General features: G+C 43.3%; 1 protein-coding gene across 1 annotated transcript in view; it reads left to right on the top strand.

Moving 5' to 3' along the window:
• igf2bp1 (insulin-like growth factor 2 mRNA binding protein 1) overlaps positions 1–17,334 on the top strand; it is a 44,481-nt gene extending 27,147 nt beyond the window's left edge. The window contains exons 3-15 of the mRNA XM_084037949.1: positions 5,898–5,946; positions 10,026–10,077; positions 12,098–12,161; positions 13,294–13,584; positions 13,676–13,810; positions 14,391–14,513; positions 14,827–14,962; positions 15,054–15,176; positions 15,850–15,966; positions 16,094–16,168; positions 16,308–16,439; positions 16,796–16,909; positions 17,031–17,334. Coding sequence (XP_083894075.1) covers positions 5,898–5,946; positions 10,026–10,077; positions 12,098–12,161; positions 13,294–13,584; positions 13,676–13,810; positions 14,391–14,513; positions 14,827–14,962; positions 15,054–15,176; positions 15,850–15,966; positions 16,094–16,168; positions 16,308–16,439; positions 16,796–16,909; positions 17,031–17,183 — 1,564 coding nt within the window. The 3' untranslated portion in view covers positions 17,184–17,334. The remainder of the gene's footprint in view (positions 1–5,897; positions 5,947–10,025; positions 10,078–12,097; positions 12,162–13,293; positions 13,585–13,675; positions 13,811–14,390; positions 14,514–14,826; positions 14,963–15,053; positions 15,177–15,849; positions 15,967–16,093; positions 16,169–16,307; positions 16,440–16,795; positions 16,910–17,030) is intronic.
• The last annotated feature ends 3,583 nt before the right edge of the window (positions 17,335–20,917 follow it).

The following is a 20,917-nucleotide window of genomic DNA, read 5'->3' on the forward strand; positions in this document are numbered from 1 at the left end:
TTGGAAAACGATGGACGAGTTGAGCTCGATGCCGTCACGTGTGTCTGTCCGATGTGAGCTCACACTCGGGTAGCTCAGCAGACAGACTGGAAACGCAGGTAGACAGGTGATGCTGCTAAAGTTCATGAATTAACACATCATATGCATAAACAAAAATGAGTAGTCCAGCGTAGGGATGGGACCATATGATTTAAACACTCGCAGCGAGTGGATCGTGGTGAGTTTCCATTATCGGGATAATCGTAAATATATTAAAATGTATTTGGCAGTTTTTATACTTGAGTTATGATCATCTTACTTCAGATTATTTCATTGTTTTTCACTAAAAAGGATGTTAACTAAAAAAAGACATCCTACTTGTGATGGGATACAAATATTTATTTTCGAACTAAATGTAAAGTCATAATGTTAATATCGTCTCGCTTGCTGTCTTGGTGATAGAGCCATATTTAAAAGAAATACAGGATAAATACAAGATAATTCAAATGTAATGTATTTATCCCTTTATATTTGATTTATCACCATCTTAAGATGAATTGATTGTTTTTCACTGAAAAGGATGTTCACAAAAAATATGTGGTTCTTATCAAAACGTAAAGTGCTTGCAGTTTGTTTTCATGCCAGTTTTAAACCTATTTCGATTTATCAAGAAAATTCATGTTCATATCGTCCCATATACATCACCTATTGTAAAATGCCAAATTGTCCTTTTTTGTTGCTTTTTTTTAACATCTTTTTTTTTTTTTTCAATGAATAATGGTGACTAACAGGAAACGTGTAGTGATTCACACGAGGAGTATGCCCAGAAATGGGGGCAGAGACGCTGGAGACGCCTTAAACCTCACGGTGGTTTTTCACTTTGTTTATTGGCTCTGTAGTGTTGATTTGTATGGTGAGGTCCAGAAGCGCTGCGGTTCATCGCGTTGTTCGTCGCTGAGGTCACTCAAGGCGGTTACAGACGGCAGCTAATGCTCGGTACAGTGAAACGGGTAGAAGTCGGTCAGTTTGTAACAGCTTGTATGTGCTTCCTTCTCTTCTTCCTGGGAGTGCTCGTCTCTTGTGGGTTCCTTTCCAGGTGTTGCAGATTTTTTTTACCTCATTTAAAATGACAATCTCAGAAGAGTTGTTAAACAGAGGTAACACAACCCTGGTGAAAAGTAGTGCAATGGCTAGATATTTTCTGTCTTTCAAACTGAGCGCTGTAATATAGTATTTCTCCATTGTACACTCACAAAACATGCACACAGTTCTGGTGACTTCAAGTTCAAGTACGATCACGGCTCCAGACTGCTAAGTACGTTTCCATTATTTTCACTCCAAGAGGAATTTTAACTCAACCAGGACGTAAATATAAAGGATTGCCACTTAAGCTCACAGCAAAGCAAAAATCATTAAATAATGAGAAGACGAACTGTGCAACCTCTCTGCTACTTAAGCTTGTGCTAGAGAACAAATAAATGGATCGCGGTGATTTTCCATAATCGGAATGGGCGTGAGTATCCTCACGAGTGAACATAAAACGATGTGTAGAAAAATGGAGCCTGATTTTTATATATATATATATATATATATATATATATATATATATATATATATATATATATTCCTCCAGGACATACTCCTACAACGTTGCTAGTTTTTTAAATATATTGTTTTTTATTTGTCTTTTACGATCTTCACTAAACAAGAAGTTATTGTGGCGCAATAAAACATTGTTTCATGAATAATGTGAGGTGAAAGGATTCCAGTGTTTCGCTGCATACTTACCGACAGGATGATAACGTGAGTCACAAATGTTTACATGCGTGTTTACCTGATTGCTCATGAGAATGGGAATAACACCTGCTGTCTGCGGCGCATACGCTCTGCTGGAAACACCGTCAGTCAAACCCTTCAAACACGCCATTTTGCTGGCGTTGAATATTCCCACTGGGAGTGATAAGATACTGCCAACACACACACACACACACACACACACACACACACACACACACACACACACACACACACACACACTCATGTCATAGTCCTATTTAATCCAAGGCTTTGGATGACATGTGGCGGTGTATGGCATCACGCCCACGTTAATGTGTGTGTGTCACTGCATGAGTGTGTGTCAGTGTGTGTCGCCCCATTGGGCCGCTGGGAAGAGTCTTTATTGACTTTTCAGATCATAATCTGTCAGTCGCCTTAACAAACGCGGCTCACCTCACTGTAATACACACAAACACGCATTTATATGCTTTCTGAAATGTTTAAATATGGTATTAAACATCTGCATTTCCACGACTGAAAGCGTAACATTGGATTAAACCAGGTTGAAAATTCTTGTTTATTTTGTGGACGTGCTTTTTGTATCAGTCCATAAATCAAGAAATCAACCGTCAGCAGCCACAAAAATCCTTTTCAGCGTGTTTTTTAAAGGAATAAAACGTCTATAAATCAGGCTATGAATAATATATGAACAAACCCTTCTGTAAAACCCTTCAGAATATAGAGAGAAATGAATGTTTGGTGCATGTAAGTGTTACTGAAGTGGAGATTTCTATCTCAGTGCCTGAGAAATAAAAACTCCTGTAGAGACAACGACCGTAAAAGATTCCATTCATTCTGAAGACACTCGAGCTGCGTTGGGTAAAAGAAATACCTAGTAGTTGATGACTGACATTAAGATTTTGGGCCGTTTTGTGTCTAAAAGTTGATCAGTGAAGAACATGTTTATAGGACAGCCGATAAACTGGTTCCTTGCCATACATTCATTGAGGGAAACCTGATCGATAAGTCAGCGGAGGTCCATTCGTGGCCTCCAGCTGAGCCAACAGAAATACTATACGACTATAGATCTCAACGCTGTCCAGGGAAATCTACTATTCTGGAGATGAAATGAGTTTTTAACTGGATGTTCATTTATGGGCTGATGGAATGTTCACACTTCTTAAGCAAAATAAACAATGACGGAATAAAACCCATTTGATTATCTGAAAAATGTCCCCTACATGATGAACTCCCTGTACAGTGAGTAGTGAGTGATTTGGCCCAGGTCCACCCGACTACAGTGTCTTGTGGCAGTTCTGTTAGCATTAGCAACTAGCTTGTTGGGTAGGAAAATGACAGTAGGAAGCTGACGTGGGCGTGGAAGGACTCCTCTCGCCTTTTTTAAAAGTAAAAAGAGGTGAAGGTTTTATCTGTGAACGTGTAGGACGACTCCCTCCCACACAGACGGGCCTCGCTGAGGTCCCGGGGCCTCCCCTGTCTGGTCTGAAGAGGTCTAACCCTTGGACTTTGACCCCTCCTAGAGCCTTTCTCTGCTTCACCTCCTCCTCCTGGAGGACCACACTCTTTTCATTCTCTTGGCTTCTTCCCTTTCTTTCCCTCTTTCTCTCCGGTCCTTTTGTTTGAGCCTGAGGCTGGAGCTGAGCGTGGATTTAATGCCTTCACAGCCGAAGGAACCTCAACAGCTCCAGTTTTCAAGACGTTTTCAAGCTTCGTTGACGACGTGTCGCCATCTTTGCATATAATTTCTCGTGTTTCAACGGTGCAAATTTATTTTTAACAGAACGTTTAGAAAATCTCGTTGTTCTCTTCCAATTCTACACAGTTTGTCGTTTATTTTGTCATTCATTTGTACAATTAAAATCACTCAATTGTTCAAATGACTAGTGTTTTGTTTGGCGTTTAGCTCACGTTGACTGCAATTTAGGTACGAAGCAAGTGGGGGGGAAATAAGAGCACATAAGCAAATGTGAAGCATGTTGTTGTGTTGCCCATCCATCTTCTTTGCCCGCCCATCCCTAACCTGTTGCCATGGTTTCAGCCAATGAGATAGGCCGTGTTAGCAGGCGGCGGCAGTAGGGGTCAAATAAGTTCACCGGGGGTTGCTTAATGGGGGCTGGGGAGAGGATAATGGGTAGTCGCTGTGTTGATAAGTTGGGACTTTGCATGCGTTTCGGGGTGATGGAGGTTTTGATGTGTAGAAATGCATGTGGAGGTGTGAGAACAGTTCTGTCTTAATGCGCGTTTGGCAGGTTGGGGGTGGAGTTGGTGATTATAGCTGCGCATTGATCCAGGATCAAAGGCCTTCTCCATTTTATTTAGGGATGGGGGATGTCAGGTATTTTAGATGCACAAAAAGACTATTCATCTGTGCTGAAGTCTCCTGGGGTTTTGGGTGTGGTTTAGTTTGGGGTGTAGGGGGGTGTTGTTGGGGTTTAAGGGCCATTGATGCTCAGTTGGGTGGGGGTAGGGTTTTGATAAAGAGTGGTAAAGCAGCTTCAGTAAGAAGGCCACGGGTCAAAGGTGCAGCACTAATGCAACAGATGGGGGGGAAAAAGTAGTCCAGACGTAGGGATGAGTTTAAAGATCCGTCACATCGATCATCTCTGGTCTAAGCACCCACACACAACAAAATAAATGCTAGGAAATGTTTTTGGAAAGCAGAATCAATGATAAATCCACAATCAATATTGTATGAACCGTTTGTACTCTGAAGGTTTCTGATAGCCTAAATTGCAAAAAGGTTTTCGCACAGATTTGAGTGTGCGTATGCACAGTATTCTAGACGCTCATATGCAACCGTGAAGCGATTAAGGACAAAACATACACACACATGTGACAATGGTGGTAACGGCGAGCATGCATACTAAAACCTGCTCACACGCTGAAAGAAAAAACCCATGCAAACGACATTACTGGCAAAAAAGTACAGGATTTAGATGCACACATACTCAACTGCCACCCTTCTATTCAACGGGCCGCCCTTCCCCCACCGAGTGTGTGTGGGTGGTGCAGCGGGATGCTGTCCCACGACTTGCTGTTGGTTCAGTGGTTTCTCTCCAGCAACTGGAGCTCCAGCCTCGTAATGGCGGACTACAGCAGGAGGGGCTGGCTTCCTCCACTTACCTCCAGAGCTGCGTTTGAGATCACGTCAGAACGGGAATCAGTAGAGAAGCCAAGAACGCACCCAACAGTTTATCTTGGTGCAGAGAAACGGTGGTGCAGATGGTGAAGGGATATTGGGATCTCGTGATACAAGATAGAAAATTGCCTTACAGAGTTTGTCTCCAAAGTTGCATTTAATCCCAGAGCTGAGTTTTAAATCCAAGCGGCGATTGAGTCATTGACGTAGATGAGCAAAGTCAGTTTGAGGATGCAGTAACGGGTAAATTCGAGGAATATTCATCCTCATTGGCCATGTAAACAGCTTGGTATGCTTCTTTTTTTTGGAAAAGGGGCAAAAACTAGTCGGTGTCGGCACTTCGAAAATGTCTGGGTGGCCTTGATTGTTGATGTCTTAATGCAATTTGTATCTTTATTAACTGTAGATGATAAGGTCGGTGAAATGTGTAAGATGTCACGACATCCATCAATCAATCTGAACTTTCAGCAGCACAGAACTAGAGAAGGTCACGAGCTAATCTTTCCAACCATCAAATCAAATTCCTCCCAAGGTTTCGTTCCGCCAGTCCGTCCTGTTTCACTGGTAACGCGTCACCATAAGGAAGATGGATACTTTTGAAACGCCGTTTCAGCTCCACTTTTAAGGGCGACGTATGCCGTCGATGGCGGCCGTCGCTCACACTGGGCGCTGTTTTAGATGGAAGACAGAAGCAGCCAGAGGTGTTCCCATCTCTGGGGGAAATGCCATGAAATTGCTGCTTTTCTGAAACGCTGACATAAAAGTGTTGTTTGCATTATTTCCCCTAACTGACAAAAGAAAAGTTGCGCCAAAAAAAATGGTATAAACCATTGGTTGAACAAATCAGAGCCGATTGATGGAGCCCCTCCACTGAGATGATATGCTGTGTTTCCTGTGATTCCTGACATCATCTCTGAGTATGAGTCTCTTTCTGCCTGCAGATGTTTTAACCCGCTAACATCGTCTCTTCTTCTCTCCACAGGACCAGGAAGCTGCAGATCCGAAACATCCCCCCTCACCTGCAGTGGGAGGTTAGTGCCTGTTTCCTCTGTCTGTTTGCTTGCTGTGGATCTTTCACTGCCGGCGACCACATCACATTCTGGTCTGGTCTCATTCCCTCATAAAGAAGCGTAGAATGCCACCGTTTTGTCACGGCCCTCTGTGTCTGATGCCAACGTAGCAAAACCCTTTAGCGTCTGTGTGAGAGCTTTCAACTAACCACAACGTAAACCCATCCGTGTCAGTATTACACACTCACAGCTACTGACGTAATTAAGAGAGGGGTGAAAAAACAGATATTTACAGTACACACGCCAAGTTACACAGCCTACGTAACTAGCTGTCATAAAAACGTATTTGAACCCAAAACCACGTGTATGGAGTTGCTACGGGTTGCACATTCCTACATCTTCTCTTCAACAGTCGATGAAATTTAGGTGCATTTGCTGTCTGGGTTGCAGGCTCTAAAAACTTCCAGTGAGGAAACTAAGGTCATTCCTTACTGTGATATCTGTTTTATCCAGAAATATGGTCTTCTACAGACCTGGTTGAGGTGCCATAGTGGGCTGCCTCCCTCGTTAGACCTGTTACATCATGGAATGTATCGTGTAACTTAATACACGATGATGCTCGAGAAGTCACTTCCCCTGATCAGCGTGGTTTGCAGGAACACACCATGGCAACGATTCTTCCTGGCGTCTGTGCTGGACTGGGCGGTGCGGCTCAGATAGCTGCTCCAGTGTCTCTTATACTGGGACGTTTGGATGGATACCACCCAAGCGGACCGCAGTTGATCCACTTGGGGTGTGTGTTTGTGGGTCTTATTTGCCTTTACCTCTGTGGACTTGCTGTGAATCATGGGGGAACCACAAATCTAGGTGATGATAATTTGATGGTTCAAACCACAAACCATTCAACAGCTTTAGTCGTGTAATGATCAACGTGTTGAGCTCCTATGTATTGGTTACGGTGTATAGGCATAACAGAATTTAAGGTATCACTGATGAACAAGATTAGTTAATGATTTCCCCTCTCACGTGCTCTCATATAAACACAATAAATTACATATCCGTCCATTTCAATTTTGATGTGGTTTCATAATCTCACTTCGACAACATCTCAGTGTCTATCTTCTGTAAAGTGAAACAGGATAGGAGGGGGGACATAATGTTGGGAGGAATCTGTTTTTTTTTTATTGAAAAGATGAGCTCACCATCATGATGTTATTGGTGGGAATCGGTTAGTACGAGCTGATGTAAGCTTTTGGTTTCTAGGAAGAACAAGATAGTGGATTGGAATATATTGTTAAATAGGTGCATGATGTGATCAGGGTTGTGACCTGAGAGAGTTTAATTTCAGCTGGACTTAAATGATGATATGGCACACTGAATAAGGAGAAATTGCTCATAAAACATTAAACCAAATGTATAAGAACTGAGAACGTTGGAGCCCTTGAACACACAACACTCTTTGGCAGCATTACAACAGCACCATAGATACGGATTTGATCGTATTTAAATACGGGAAAGCATCTCTGGTTCCCCCCAAGGCGAACCAGAATTAATTTTGTTTTCCTCTGATAAAACTAAAAGAAACCTGGTGTCTCATCCTCCCACCGGCTCCTCGTAGAAATCTCTGCTCTGTCTGTTCACGTGAATCTTTTGATTCATCAAACAAGATTGTACAGAGGAGATGGGAGTGCGGGCGGATCAAAAGCTCCAAACATGTGGTTTGTGTTTACGTGCACCTTATTATTTTTGTGAGGGTGTGGCACGCTGCCTGCCTCCTCTGGCAAGCAAGTGGCTCTGTGTGTGTGTGTGTGTTAGTGTGTGTGTGTGTGTGTTAGTGTGTGTTAGTGTGTGTTAGTGTGTGTGTGTGTGTGTGTGTGTTAGTGTGTTAGTGTGTGTGTGTGTGTGTTAGTGTGTGTTAGTGTGTGTTAGTGTGTGTTAGTGTGTGTGTGTGTGTGTGTGTGTGAGTGTGTTTGTGTGCTCGATCACCTCGTGTCCACACGAGGGCGACGTCTCTCCGCAGGGCTGACTGAAACATGTCACTTCCATGCTGGCGAACCTTTTTAATGAGACTCAGCGTCCACAGCCGAATAAATGACAGGAAAACCTCCTTTACTTCAAAATAAAAGCATGCCAGATTAAGTAAAGGTTGTTATATGACCAGGAATAAAATACAAAATTGTGTCATTGTAATGTAATTACTTACATTAATTTATATATATATTTTGTTATTGTATATACCTTTTCCACTCCTAAATTTGCTCTTCACTGAATTCTGAAGGGTAATTCTCAGGATTACGGTCCCTGGAGGCCGGAAAACCGACTGCAGCTCTACTTTAGATCTCAGCAGCGGTGTGGCATGACAATCAGTCAACGTGTTTAAAAAGTCTCCCTTGTTAGTTTCACTACCCCGTCGCTGTTACACCTTCTAGCAGCAAGCAGTAACATCCGTTGTAACTGCTACTATCAAATATCTATTTGCATGCGTTCCTTGTTGTAGATAATACGGGTAACCATCATCTGCTGACTGGGGTCCCTGCAGATACACTCTTTGTCCTATCTCACAGTTGCTTTTTCAGGACTTTTTCAATCAATTTATTCAAACGACTTCATATCATTGTTTTCTGTTTGAACTGGTGCTTTTAAAAAATCCCAATATATCGTGTACCTGGGGGACCCTACGCAAAAGCACTTTTAATATACGGAGCTATTTATTCAATTTCAATTCAATTTTATTTATACAGACCCAAAAGCACAATGTGCCTCAGAGGGCTTTACAAACTGTATATGACTTCCTCCGTCCGGGGACCCTCCAATCAGATAAGACAACACTCCCTAAGAGTTATGGAGTTCATGTTTGCTACGGGTTTAAAGTATCACAGGGGCCTCCTCTCCCTCCTGGTTCCTTCTCTTATCCTCCTCTCTCTCCTGGTTCCTTCTCTTATCCTCCTCTCCCTCCTGGTTCCTTCTCTTATCCTCCTCTCCCTCCTGGTTCCTTCTCTTATCCTCCTCTCCCTCCTGGTTCCTTCTCTTATCCTCCTCTCTCTCCTGGTTCCTTCTCTTATCCTCCTCTCCCTCCTGGTTCCTTCTCTTATCCCCCTCTGCCTCCTGGTTCCTTCTCTTATCCTCCTCTCCCTCCTGGTTCCTTCTCTTATCCCCCTCTGCCTCCTGGTTCCTTCTCTTATCCTCCTCTCTCTCCTGGTTCCTTCTCTTATCCTCTCCTCTCTCCTGGTTCCTTCTCTTATCCTCCTCTCCCTCCTGGTTCCTTCACTATCCCCCTCTGCCTCCTGGTTCCTTCTCTTATCCTCCTCTCTCTCCTGGTTCCTTCTCTTATCCTCCTCTCTCTCCTGGTTCCTTCTCTTATCCCCCTCTGCCTCCTGGTTCCTTCTGTTATCCTCCTCTCTCTCCTGGTTCCTTCTCTTATCCTCCTCTCTCTCCTGGTTCCTTCTCTTATCCTCCTCTCCCTCCTGGTTCCTTCTGTTATCCTCCTCTCTCTCCTGGTTCCTTCTCTTATCCTCCTCTCTCTCCTGGTTCCTTCTCTTATCCTCCTCTGCCTCCTGGTTCCTTCTCTTATCCTCCTCTCCCTCCTGGTTCCTTCTCTTATCCCCCTCTGCCTCCTGGTTCCTTCTCTTATCCTCCTCTCCCTCCTGGTTCCTTCTCTTATCCCCCTCTGCCTCCTGGTTCCTTCTCTTATCCTCCTCTCTCTCCTGGTTCCTTCTCTTATCCTCTCCTCTCTCCTGGTTCCTTCTCTTATCCTCCTCTCCCTCCTGGTTCCTTCACTATCCCCCTCTGCCTCCTGGTTCCTTCTCTTATCCTCCTCTCTCTCCTGGTTCCTTCTCTTATCCTCCTCTCTCTCCTGGTTCCTTCTCTTATCCCCCTCTGCCTCCTGGTTCCTTCTCTTATCCTCCTCTCTCTCCTGGTTCCTTCTCTTATCCTCCTCTGCCTCCTGGTTCCTTCTGTTATCCTCCTCTCTCTCCTGGTTCCTTCTCTTATCCTCCTCTCTCTCCTGGTTCCTTCTCTTATCCTCCTCGCTCTCCTGGTTCCTTCTCTTATCCTCCTCTGCCTCCGGGTTCCTTCTCTTATCCTCCTCCTTTTTGTTTCAGGTGCTGGATGGTCTGCTGGCTCAGTGTGGAACCGTAGACAACTGTGAACAAGGTAAGACTTTACTCTCTATCTGATTCTGATCTGTGATGAGAAGAAGAATAAAGCCTCCCCGTTCCTGCAGTATCGGGTTTACGTGTGGTGCTCTGCTGCCCCTGAGTGGTGGCGTGGTGATGATTGTATTTCTGTCACACTGTTCACAAACTACGGCTGCTCTCACTCGGTAGGAACCGACAGCATGAAGGCGTTCTCATTGACGTGGAAACAGCCGGTAGTTCTTCTCAACTGCTGTATAACTTGTAGAAATAATGAAGTCACAGTATGAAAGGGAATAAACACCCGGTGGCTGCTGCATCCAAAATGAACGAGAGATCTATTAGAAGAAAGAACAGCAATTATTTGAGAAACGATTTGCTTAAAGAAAGAGTTAATGGTGCTTCCATTTTCCCTTAATGAGTCAAGATGAGCTTGGAAAGATTAAAATCATGTTCTTATTGGATTCGTCGTCATTAAGTGTCAGTATGGAGTGGAAATAGGCCTCTCAATGTTTTGTCTGTAGATGATCACCTCATTAAGAAAAGCAGCAAATGGTCCTAAAATAGAAGCTGGAACTTGGAAACGTTTGCCTTTTTTAAAATGCATACAATGAAATAAGATTAGTTAGAGAATATGTTGTTCTTTTGATCAACTATCTATTAATCGAAATCAGAATTAGTTTATTAAATGTGTACAAGGGGGATCAAAAAAGATATATTGAATAGAAGAAAAATACAATGAAAGTATGACAAAAAATACTGTAAGAACTGTATCTAATGGTTTCAACTTTAAATAAGAGGAATAAAATAATAAGTCTTTTGATTGAGGAAGAAAAGTACAAATCTTCTTAGATTCACTCTTAAATTACATTAAACTATATCTAAAATATTTATTTTTATTTATAATTATTTTATAATAATATTCATTATAATATGTCACTGCACAGATTGTGATGGGTAACAGACGCACCTGTAGGTCCACTGGAAGCCTCTTTCCTCAGCGATGAGATGAGTTTAATGGTTATGAAAGGTTATTAATCACAGATGCCATTAGGAGCCACAGAATGCATGGATTTGTGGACTGATGCAACACATCCATTTCAGATTCTAATTAATCCAAAATAAAACATTTATTCTAACAACTCTATTATTGAAGGTAACTTTTTACTATTTGACCCTTTCAAAGATCCCTTATCATTTTACAGGGAGACGTCTTCAAAGAGGCACATAGAGGGTTCATACAAAGTCTTTACTGCAGAATGCTTTATTTTATATTTTCAAGGTTCAGAATGGACTCCTGTGATTTAAAAAAAAAAAAAAAAATAAGTAAGTAAAGTAGAAATAAAGCTTGATTTCCCAACCCAAAAGCCTTTTAATATTACAGTCAAAGTCAAAGAGCAGCTGGTAAAATAACATATAAAGTAACATTGATTGCTGTGGGTATTAATTTTTTTTTAATTTATTTGCAAATGCATTTATAGTAACAATTGAGACAATTTACCCCGCGACCCTAAATACAGGATAAGCGGTAGACAATGGATGGATGGATTGAGACAATTTAGAGTCTGGATATTTTTTTTGGTACCTTGAATGTGTTTGAATTTTAAATATGAATTTAAAAATGAATTTAATTCATATAAAAGCAGGCAAGGGACGGTATGAACATCTCATGTCACATATTTCCTCCCAAAATAGTAAATTTTGAAACTCTGAAATTGTACCACTTTTAAGTTTAGCTAAGAAACAAATAATTAACTCAAAATGTACGATAATTCCGATAATGGAAATTCACCACCATCAACATATTGAGTGTTTTTCATGGCGATGAAAATCCATATCCTCCCATTCCTTGAACAACCCTGAATATAAGCTGAGTAACGACCCCACGCATTCAAGACTTCCTGTGTGGAGATTGAATTTCAGCCTCAATGTGAGGATGCTTTGTGGTTTTACTTTGAAACATCTGGGCCTTCATAAAGTGTGTACCAGAGCAGCCATGAATAAACCAACACATGCCGTCTGTCTCCTCTTCCCCTCAGTGAACACAGAGAGCGAGACCGCGGTGGTTAACGTCACATATGCTTCCCGGGAGCACGCCAGGCAGTAAGTTCCTCATCCCGCTTTAATATCCTGTTGACACTCGTTTACTCTCTGCACTTCATGGTTTATTCTATGGGTTACCTTTTCTTTCTGCATGCTCTTGATACCATTTAAAAATTGCAGCCTTTCATATTTTTTTTACAGAATATTTTAGTGGGTCTTTTATTTGTGTATTTATGAGTAAAACTTGTAAATACACTCACTTTTTAAAAAAAACCCATAATGAAATAACCCAAATTCCAATCATGAAAAAAATAAATGCTGCGCACTGTGATGTATTTTAATTGGTTATAAGTCAATAAAACAGTAGAATCTGGTTTTCTTCTTAAGAGGATAAACTTCACTTTCAGCAGCTCTGTAGACTGTTTCTATAAGAAGCTTCAATCATAGATTATTTTAACTGAATAGGATACAAATTTAATTTTACAATATTCAAGTATTTAATTTCTATTAACTTATGAATGTTGTTCATTTACAAAAGTTTTTCTTTTGCAAGTTGGGTTTTAAAAAAATTAAATTTGAAAATGGTACTAAACCACTTAATAGTGAGTAACTTAAATATATCCTTCAATAACACAAAAAAAAGCCAAACTAATACAGTATTGAGATTTCCAGCTAGTTGTACGTTCAACACTCCCCTTATGACATCTAGTGGTCATTTACCTGAACTACACTTCAAACTTAAGAAGTAATGAGATCAGTTTAAGAGAAACATTACTATAAAAATTCTCTGTTACAAGTACACTAACTAGAAAAAAAAAGTACTACTAAAAAAGTACTAGCAGCAAGATATCAAACTCAAAGCACTACAAATTATAGTTAGTTAATTGAATTATTGCAATATTGTTTGCATGTAAGCAGCATTTTACACATTTCAACATCTTAATATGATGTTGGTAGTTTATGCAGAAATGTATCAACTTTTATATATCATGTTATAAAAGCATTCAACCATGAGATGATCTAACTACTACAGCTGTCTGATAAATGTAGTTGGATACAAAAATAGGATCATATTTTAAAGGGAAAGTTCACTCCAAAATCAAAAATATATATTTTTTGGATCCATATCTTGAGTCATTAGCACAACTGTTAGCATTACTATGCTAAGAATGCGCTCATGTGTCCTCCTCAGAGCCATCCAGAAGCTGAATGGATACCAGTTTGAGAACAACGCCCTGCGCGTCTCCTACATCCCCGACGAGATCTCCGAGCTGGAGGGAGGCCAGCGGGGGCCCGATAATGGTCGCCGCGGTTACGGGCCACGAGGCGGTCCTCGTGGTGGCTCCCCCAGCTCAGGGATGCCCTCCAAACCGCCACACGCCGACATCCCTCTGAGGCTGCTGGTACCCACGCAGTACGTCGGCGCCATCATCGGCAAGGAGGGGGCGACCATTCGCAACATCACCAAGCAGACGCAGAGCAAGTGGGTGCCAAGTTGCAACCGTCCATGACGGAGTTTGACTCCAAGTCAAAGTCAACACGTTGAATGACTGACCGCTTTCCCCTTCCCGCAGGATCGACGTGCACCGCAAGGAGAACGCCGGCGCCGCCGAGAAGCCGATCAGCATCCACTCAACCCCCGAGGGCTGCTCAGCTGCCTGCCGTATGATCCTGGACATCATGCAGCAGGAGGCCAAAGACACCAAGACGTACGTTTGAACAGCGATGCTGCATGTTAACCCTTTCATGCCCTCCCAATATATGATATCAACAACAGTGAATTTCAATGATATGAATGTAAATATATTATCTTGACATCATAAACTCCATCACATTTATGAGCTTTTATTTTTGTTAAATTTCATTCAATTTCAGGACAAATCAACAATTTGCTAGAGCGTGTTTTAAGAAAATGAGTTAGTTACATAATTCTGTTCGGTCAAACCTCTCTAAACTATATGTCAAAAAAAATATTGAAGAGAGAAACTGAAAGACACACGGCAAGCAGCTTTGACAATTTATTCCAATCAAAAGGAACATTTCATTTTATAGATCCACAACATCCTTCCGCCTTGAAGGCATTTGAGTGTATTTTGGCTTTAAGTTGCAAACCGTCAACCATTGTATTGTTGATATCTAGTATACAAATGGATTATTCTGGATATCTGCAACAGAATGCTACATTGCAGATATCCTGGTCGGTTTCTCTAACGAAGCCTCTGTAATCGGATCAAGAGATGAACTAGATGGAAGTATTCTTTCTAAAAGTCGAGTGGTTTCTGTTTGCAGTGCTGATGAAGTTCCTCTCAAGATTCTGGCTCACAACAACTTCGTCGGACGCCTGATCGGGAAGGAGGGACGCAACCTGAAGAAAGTTGAACAGGACACAGACACCAAGATCACCATCTCCCCGTAAGACACACACACACACACACACACACACACACACACACACCTAACACGTGCTGTCTTATCCCTTTAACCCGTCCACTGTGGGTTAACTTATACTTATAAATGTCTTATTCAGCGTTCGGTTGTACTTCGCTCCACCCTCTTGTATCACTTCCTGTCGCAAAAACCAAGTACACCTGTTGTCGCCATAACAACTAGCGGCAGTCACCGTTTTCTTGTGGTCAAATGAGCGCTGAGAACCGTTGGGTGTCCGTTCTGTTTCTATGAGCCGGTCACTGTAAGATCAGCTGATCACTTTCTGTCCCGTGTGCAGTCTTCAGGACCTGACGCTGTACAACCCAGAGAGGACCATCACAGTCAAAGGCTCCCTTGAAGCCTGCGGTAACGCCGAGGTGGAGGTCATGAAGAAGGTCAGAGAGGCCTACGAGAACGACATCGCTGCCATGAATGTGAGTCGACGTGCGCGCTGCGTTATTATGCTGATGTCACGCGCTTGTAAACCTCCAGAAGGTTTCTAACCTGCAGCCCTCTGCTCCTCAGCAACAGACCCACCTGCTCCCCGGACTCAACCTGGGCTCTCTGGGCCTCTTCCCGTCCTCCTCCAATATGCCCCCTCCCCCACCTGGAAACCCATCTGGCAGCGCCCCCTATGGATGCTTCGGGGTAAGAACACCTGCTGCTTTTATCCCTTAAAACAACTCCACCACGTTTTACTGTTACTACTTTGATGGGCAGAGAAAAAGTAAAATGAAGGTTGTTTTTGTGTGCGTAGTGATGGAACAGAAGAAGTCCGTGGGACAAAGTGTCCATATTTCTATATGTTGATTGTGCTTGGATCCCCTCCATGTCTGACATTATGGAGAAGCCATATAGAGAAATATAACCTATAAATAGACATCATCCGCATCATCATCTAAATGTTCGGCCATGGCATTAAAAATCTATGCCGACACTCCTCTCTCTCCAATTTGCCTCATGCAATATTTCTTCTTTCTTTTCTTATGATTCCTCTTTATCAATGTAATCTGTGAAAACAAGCTCTCTTAGTGTCTTAGAATGTGATAGCAGCTGCAGCATTACTGCTAAATCCTGGACCAAATTTAAGAATCATTGTCACACAAAAATAAGGGAAAGCAGGATCCAGTATGAAAAATACAGAAGTCCCAAGAACACTATATTAATTTAATAATAATGTCTGTTATTGTCATAACATTTGTGCTGTGTGTGTGTGTGTGTGTGTGTGTGTGTGTGTGTGTGTGTGTGTGTGTGTGTGTGTGTGTGTGTGTGTGTGTGTGTGTGTGTGTGTGTGTGTGTGTGTGTGTGTGTGTGTGTTCAGGCTCCAGAGCAGGAGACGGTCCATGTTTACATCCCAGCGCAGGCAGTGGGAGCCATCATCGGGAAGAAAGGGCAGCACATCAAACAACTGAGCCGCTTCGCCGGGGCCTCCATCAAGGTCTGTGAAACCACCTGACCAACCACACGCTACATGTCAACACGCTTTCCACAAGCATCTCACTCAAGTTTATTTAAGTGTCCAACTGCTAAAATCGAGGTTCATTATATTTCCTCGACTCCTCCAGATCGCCCCAGCTGAAGCTCCAGACTCTAAAACCAGGATGGTGGTTGTGACCGGCCCCCCTGAGGCTCAGTTTAAGGTAACCGCTAACGCGACATTGCCAGCTGATTCATATGAATCTCATTGATTTTGCATCGTATCTTTGTGGCCGTAACAATCTGCTGTTATAACACAGTGATATTGAACAGATCATCAACCTCTTTGTCTCCCTCCTGCAGGCTCAGGGCAGGATTTATGGCAAACTGAAGGAGGAGAACTTCTTCGGACCGAAGGAGGAGGTCAAACTGGAGACTCACATCAAGATGGCCGCCGCTGCGGCAGGAAGGGTCATTGGCAAGGGAGGAAAGACGGTAAGTCACCTTCAACAGTTTCATCCTCCACATTTTTGGCGATAATTCATTTTGATAATTGATCACCTTTCAATGGAAGCACATCCTGATGAAATCGTATATCAGTATATTGTCATACACAATTACAGTATCTTAATTGATAATAACTAGCACATAAAAACTCAGAAGATCTGATTATTTTGCATAAAAAACGTATGTAGTTATGTCATATAGACTATTTATTTATTAGATTACCAAAAAAGATGCTAGAATCCTATATACTTATATTGAGATAGTTTTTTGCCGTATCGTCCAGCCTTCTGCGTTTTGCCATGCGGTTGTATCTTCCCCTTAAAGTAAAAAACGTGCGTCTCCAGGTGAACGAGCTGCAGAACCTGACCGCAGCCGAGGTGGTCGTCCCCCGGGAACAGACGCCTGATGAGAACGACCAGGTCATCGTCAAGATCAATGGCCATTTCTACGCCAGCCAGGTACTGCTGCTTCTTAATAAGCATATTCATACCTGAAGACCAATCCAGTTGTTATGCTGCTTTAAGCTCTGCTTTGGTCTTCACCACCACCAACCATTCTCGTCTGTCCCCTGTCCTCCAGTTGGCTCAGAGGAAGATCCGGGACATCCTGACCCAGGTCAAACAGCCACAGAAAGGCGGGATGGGCACAGGCCCCAGCCCCAACCAGGGCTTCACAGAGATGGGCAGCCCCACGCAGGGACTGACTCAGGAACACCAGCAGCGCAGGAAGTGAGGGTCGCGCACCCTCCTCACCATGCCGTGGGGCCACCCCCCCACCACGCCGCCTGACGGACAGACAGACAGACACACGCACGGACGGATAGACAGACGGACAGACGGATACAGGAGAGCGACACACGGACCCAGCGATAGACAGGGAGAGATATAAAGAGGGAGTACGCCCGATAGCCAGAGAGAAAGATCGGCGCTGAGAGAGAAGATGAATAAAATCAAAAGATGAAATGAATTTAAAAAAAAAAGAAAAAAAGGGGGGGGGATTAAGATTAAACTTGAGAACAGAAACCAGATGCCAGGCCAGAAGAGAGACTGACTGAGGATGAAGGGATGAAGGAAAGGAGGGATGTGCAGAGAGATGGGCGGGGTCCTGGTGTGCCTCGGTTGGGCTGCAGCATCAACACGTCCAGCATCAGGTTTAAACAGTCCAGCGTTGATCTCCTCGTAAGGACGCAGCCTTACTGCTGCTGTTTTAAGCTCAAACATCTGTGCTGCGTGACACACACTAACAAGGGCCTCGTTCGTCCCTCCGTCGCCCCCTACGGACCTCTCCCACCATCTGCAGTCAGTCCTATATTATAAGGGTGGTTTTTTTAAACATAGAGTTATATGTATAGAAATGTTTTATTCAGAGCTATTATTGATAGAATGCAGTTAGGCAGAGCTGGGAGAGGGAGCCGGGAAACTGCTGCAGTGGCAAAGGGGGGGATTGGTCACGGGTCTGGCATTAGCCCCACCCACCCTGAACCTCCCAGCCAACGGAAGTCTAGAAGAGGGGCCGCAGATGTTAACACTGCTCTTTAAAGACCTCTCCGAATAGCGGAGAGTTTAGAAGAAGAAAAAAAAAAAAGAGAAAATATGAGGTTGTAAATATATAATCTTCATGTAAATGTTAAGAAATGCTGTGTCTGGCCGCCTTGCCTTTTTTTTCTAAAAAAAACTAAAAACTAAAAAAAGGGCCGTCTGTATATTCCCCAGCCTCTTGTCTATGATATGTAGCATAATGTAACCTACAACGAGGTGGGGGGCTGGGAGGCACTGAGGTCCTTCCATGTTTTAGCCGTGTGGCGGAAGACACAGCAAGAGACAGTAAGGAGAGCGGCGGTCGCAGCTGGTCCTGCAGTTCTATTGCAGCCACTCAGCTCCCACGTGTGAAACCATAACGAAACAGCTTCAGAAAAACAGCCAGCAGCTATGCTAGCTGGCTAGCGGCCCGCACCTTAAACGGCATATTTTATATATATTATATATATATGATATGTGAGTTAGCCCGGCCCCTCGGGTGAATGTATTGAAGGCAGAGTGAGTTGGGCGGTGACAGACGGACAGACGAGGTGTGTCTGAGACGTTCTGCTCATCGCATCCTTCCAGCGCTGAATCCTCGAGGCCAGTCTGGGACAGGATGGCGTTCTCCTCAGAGGAGCTGGGGTCCTTAAGGCCATCCCTGCATTAAAGTCATGTTTGGTCATTTTGTGGCTTCTGATGCTCGTATTGATAAAACTGGCCTTTGCTGAGCGCGGGAACCAACACGTTTTCCAATGCTCCTTGCCTTGAGCTAAGAGAAGGTAAAATCAGACTGAAGGGGCGGCGGCTTCCTTGTTCTCTCTCCCAATCTGCTAACGGCCTGTGGGCGGAGCCTCCAGACCCTGCCCATGTATGATAATGAGGGGCGGGGTCTACGCCTGGATGCTCTTGCCAAGATTAGAACAGATTAGAGAAGAAATGAAAAAGAAAAACCTACCTCAGGGTAAAGTTACCTCAGTATTCCTAACTTTTTTTTTTTTTGCTTGCTGGTGTTTTATATGAGAAGAAAAAAAAAGAAAGAGCTGATAGTCCTGAATATTTTTTATTTTTTTAAAGAAAAAAGTATTTTTTTTTAGGTATTGTCTTGTTGCTTTGGTTATTTTTTTCTGTTTTTTTTGTGTGTGATGCTGGTTGAATGAGCTCAGGATGACGACGAGGCTGTTTTTGTTTTTCAAAGCAGAGAGGGATAAACTGCTGGTCTACAGAGGAAATGGGTTGAGTGCCATTTTGCCTTTTTTTCTTATTTTTTTTTTTTGTTTAGGTGAGGAAACATGCCCTCTGTCTTCCTGAAGTGTGATTGGTGCAGCCGTTGACTGAAATGTTGGCCAATGGGGAGCGGTGTTAACTTGAGAGGGGGGTCCTTAAGTGCACGCGGTGGCCGAACTCGCTCCCTTCACCCAGGGGATTTGATACGAGTGACTCACAACCGCTGCGATTGTGTGCCCTGAAGCACCTCCCTCTCCCGCCTTATTGTGATGACATCATCACGAAGCGCCAAACATTACGAGAGGGCTTTAAGTGTTCAAGAGGTTTAAGTTTCTCACCCACAAAGGAGATATGCGACAAGGAGATTTGAAGGCAATTTTCTCACCTGCTTTGTCAGATCACAGCGGTAGTGGTCCATCTACGGGGCAACCGCACACAGAGGCAGAAGAGGGCATTTTAGACACACACACACACACCCACACACAAACACACCCACACACAAACACACACACACCCACACACACACACCTGAACTAGCTCTGACTTCTCTGAATGTGAATATTTATTACCTGTGCACTGACCGCGACACCTCAGATGCTCCCTGTTGGCTTCATGTGGGCTTGGTGTGTGTGTGTGTGTGTGTGTACGTGTGTGTGTTTGTGTTCACTGGTTTTAAATGTTAATTTCTGTCAGGGGATGTGGTTGGGTGGAACTTTAAAGAGAAAAAAAGCAGAAAAAAGTAGGACGAGAACCTATGGCCCTCCGTCTGAGCTCCAACAGACCGAGGAGAGAGACATCCAAGAACATTTTTGAGAAAAAGAAAAATGGGAGCAGGAAATACCAAGCAAGAGAGTTTAAAACTGCATCAACACAGCTGAGTAATAGATTCAAACCTGTACATAAGATGTTAAAAAGAGAGGGTGATGACGATACTTTTTCTATTTTTGGAGAAAAAAAAAAGTAAGAGAATCAGAAATGGGAAAAGCCGTTGAGAGGAAAGATTGCGCTGAAGGACACTGCCAGATAACTCCCGATCTTTTGAGTCTTTACCTCTACTGGGTGACAAACACCACCAGTGTTCATCGGCTCACCCCGCCGGCTCACCACCAAACAGGGAAAAGTCTACTCTGTCGTGTCTACGCTTCCATTTTTAATCAGAGGTGGAAACTTCACATTTCAACACACTTGTCCTGTGTTAAGTTTCTGCCTCTTTCCAAACCATAGAGCTCCGTTCACAACCACCAAGACACGCTATTTAGGATTCATTATTCAGCCTGCAGCCATTTTGAATTGGTTAGGATTCATTTCTTTTTTCTTTTATTTTATTTTAAACAATACAGCAAGCTTTATTTGGACGTGACATCTGGGGACGTACTGTTGCACTAATGATGAAATATGTCGACAACGTCAAACTATGAAAAAACGACTGAGAAATCTCCCGCTTAAAGGTGGAGAAAGAAGGGATGAGGAGATGAAAGGATGGGAGGAGGGGGAGGAAGGAGGAGGAGGAGGAGGAGCTCAGATGTCTGGGTTCAGCTGCACCGCCTCCTTTCTTAGTGTCCCTCCTTCTGTCCTTCCAAAAAGCAAGCGAATGCTTTCTCCTTCAACTGTGTGAGTTTTATTTCCTTTTTTTTCCATTTTAAAAACAAACAAAAAAAATCATTTCATTTTTGGAGTGGGCGGGAACGTCAGGGTCCCTCACCTCTCTTGCGCTGGTCTCCA

Source organism: Eutrigla gurnardus (genome assembly GCF_963514095.1).
Source record: "Eutrigla gurnardus genome assembly, chromosome: 20".
Taxonomy (NCBI): Eukaryota; Metazoa; Chordata; class Actinopteri; order Perciformes; family Triglidae; genus Eutrigla; species Eutrigla gurnardus.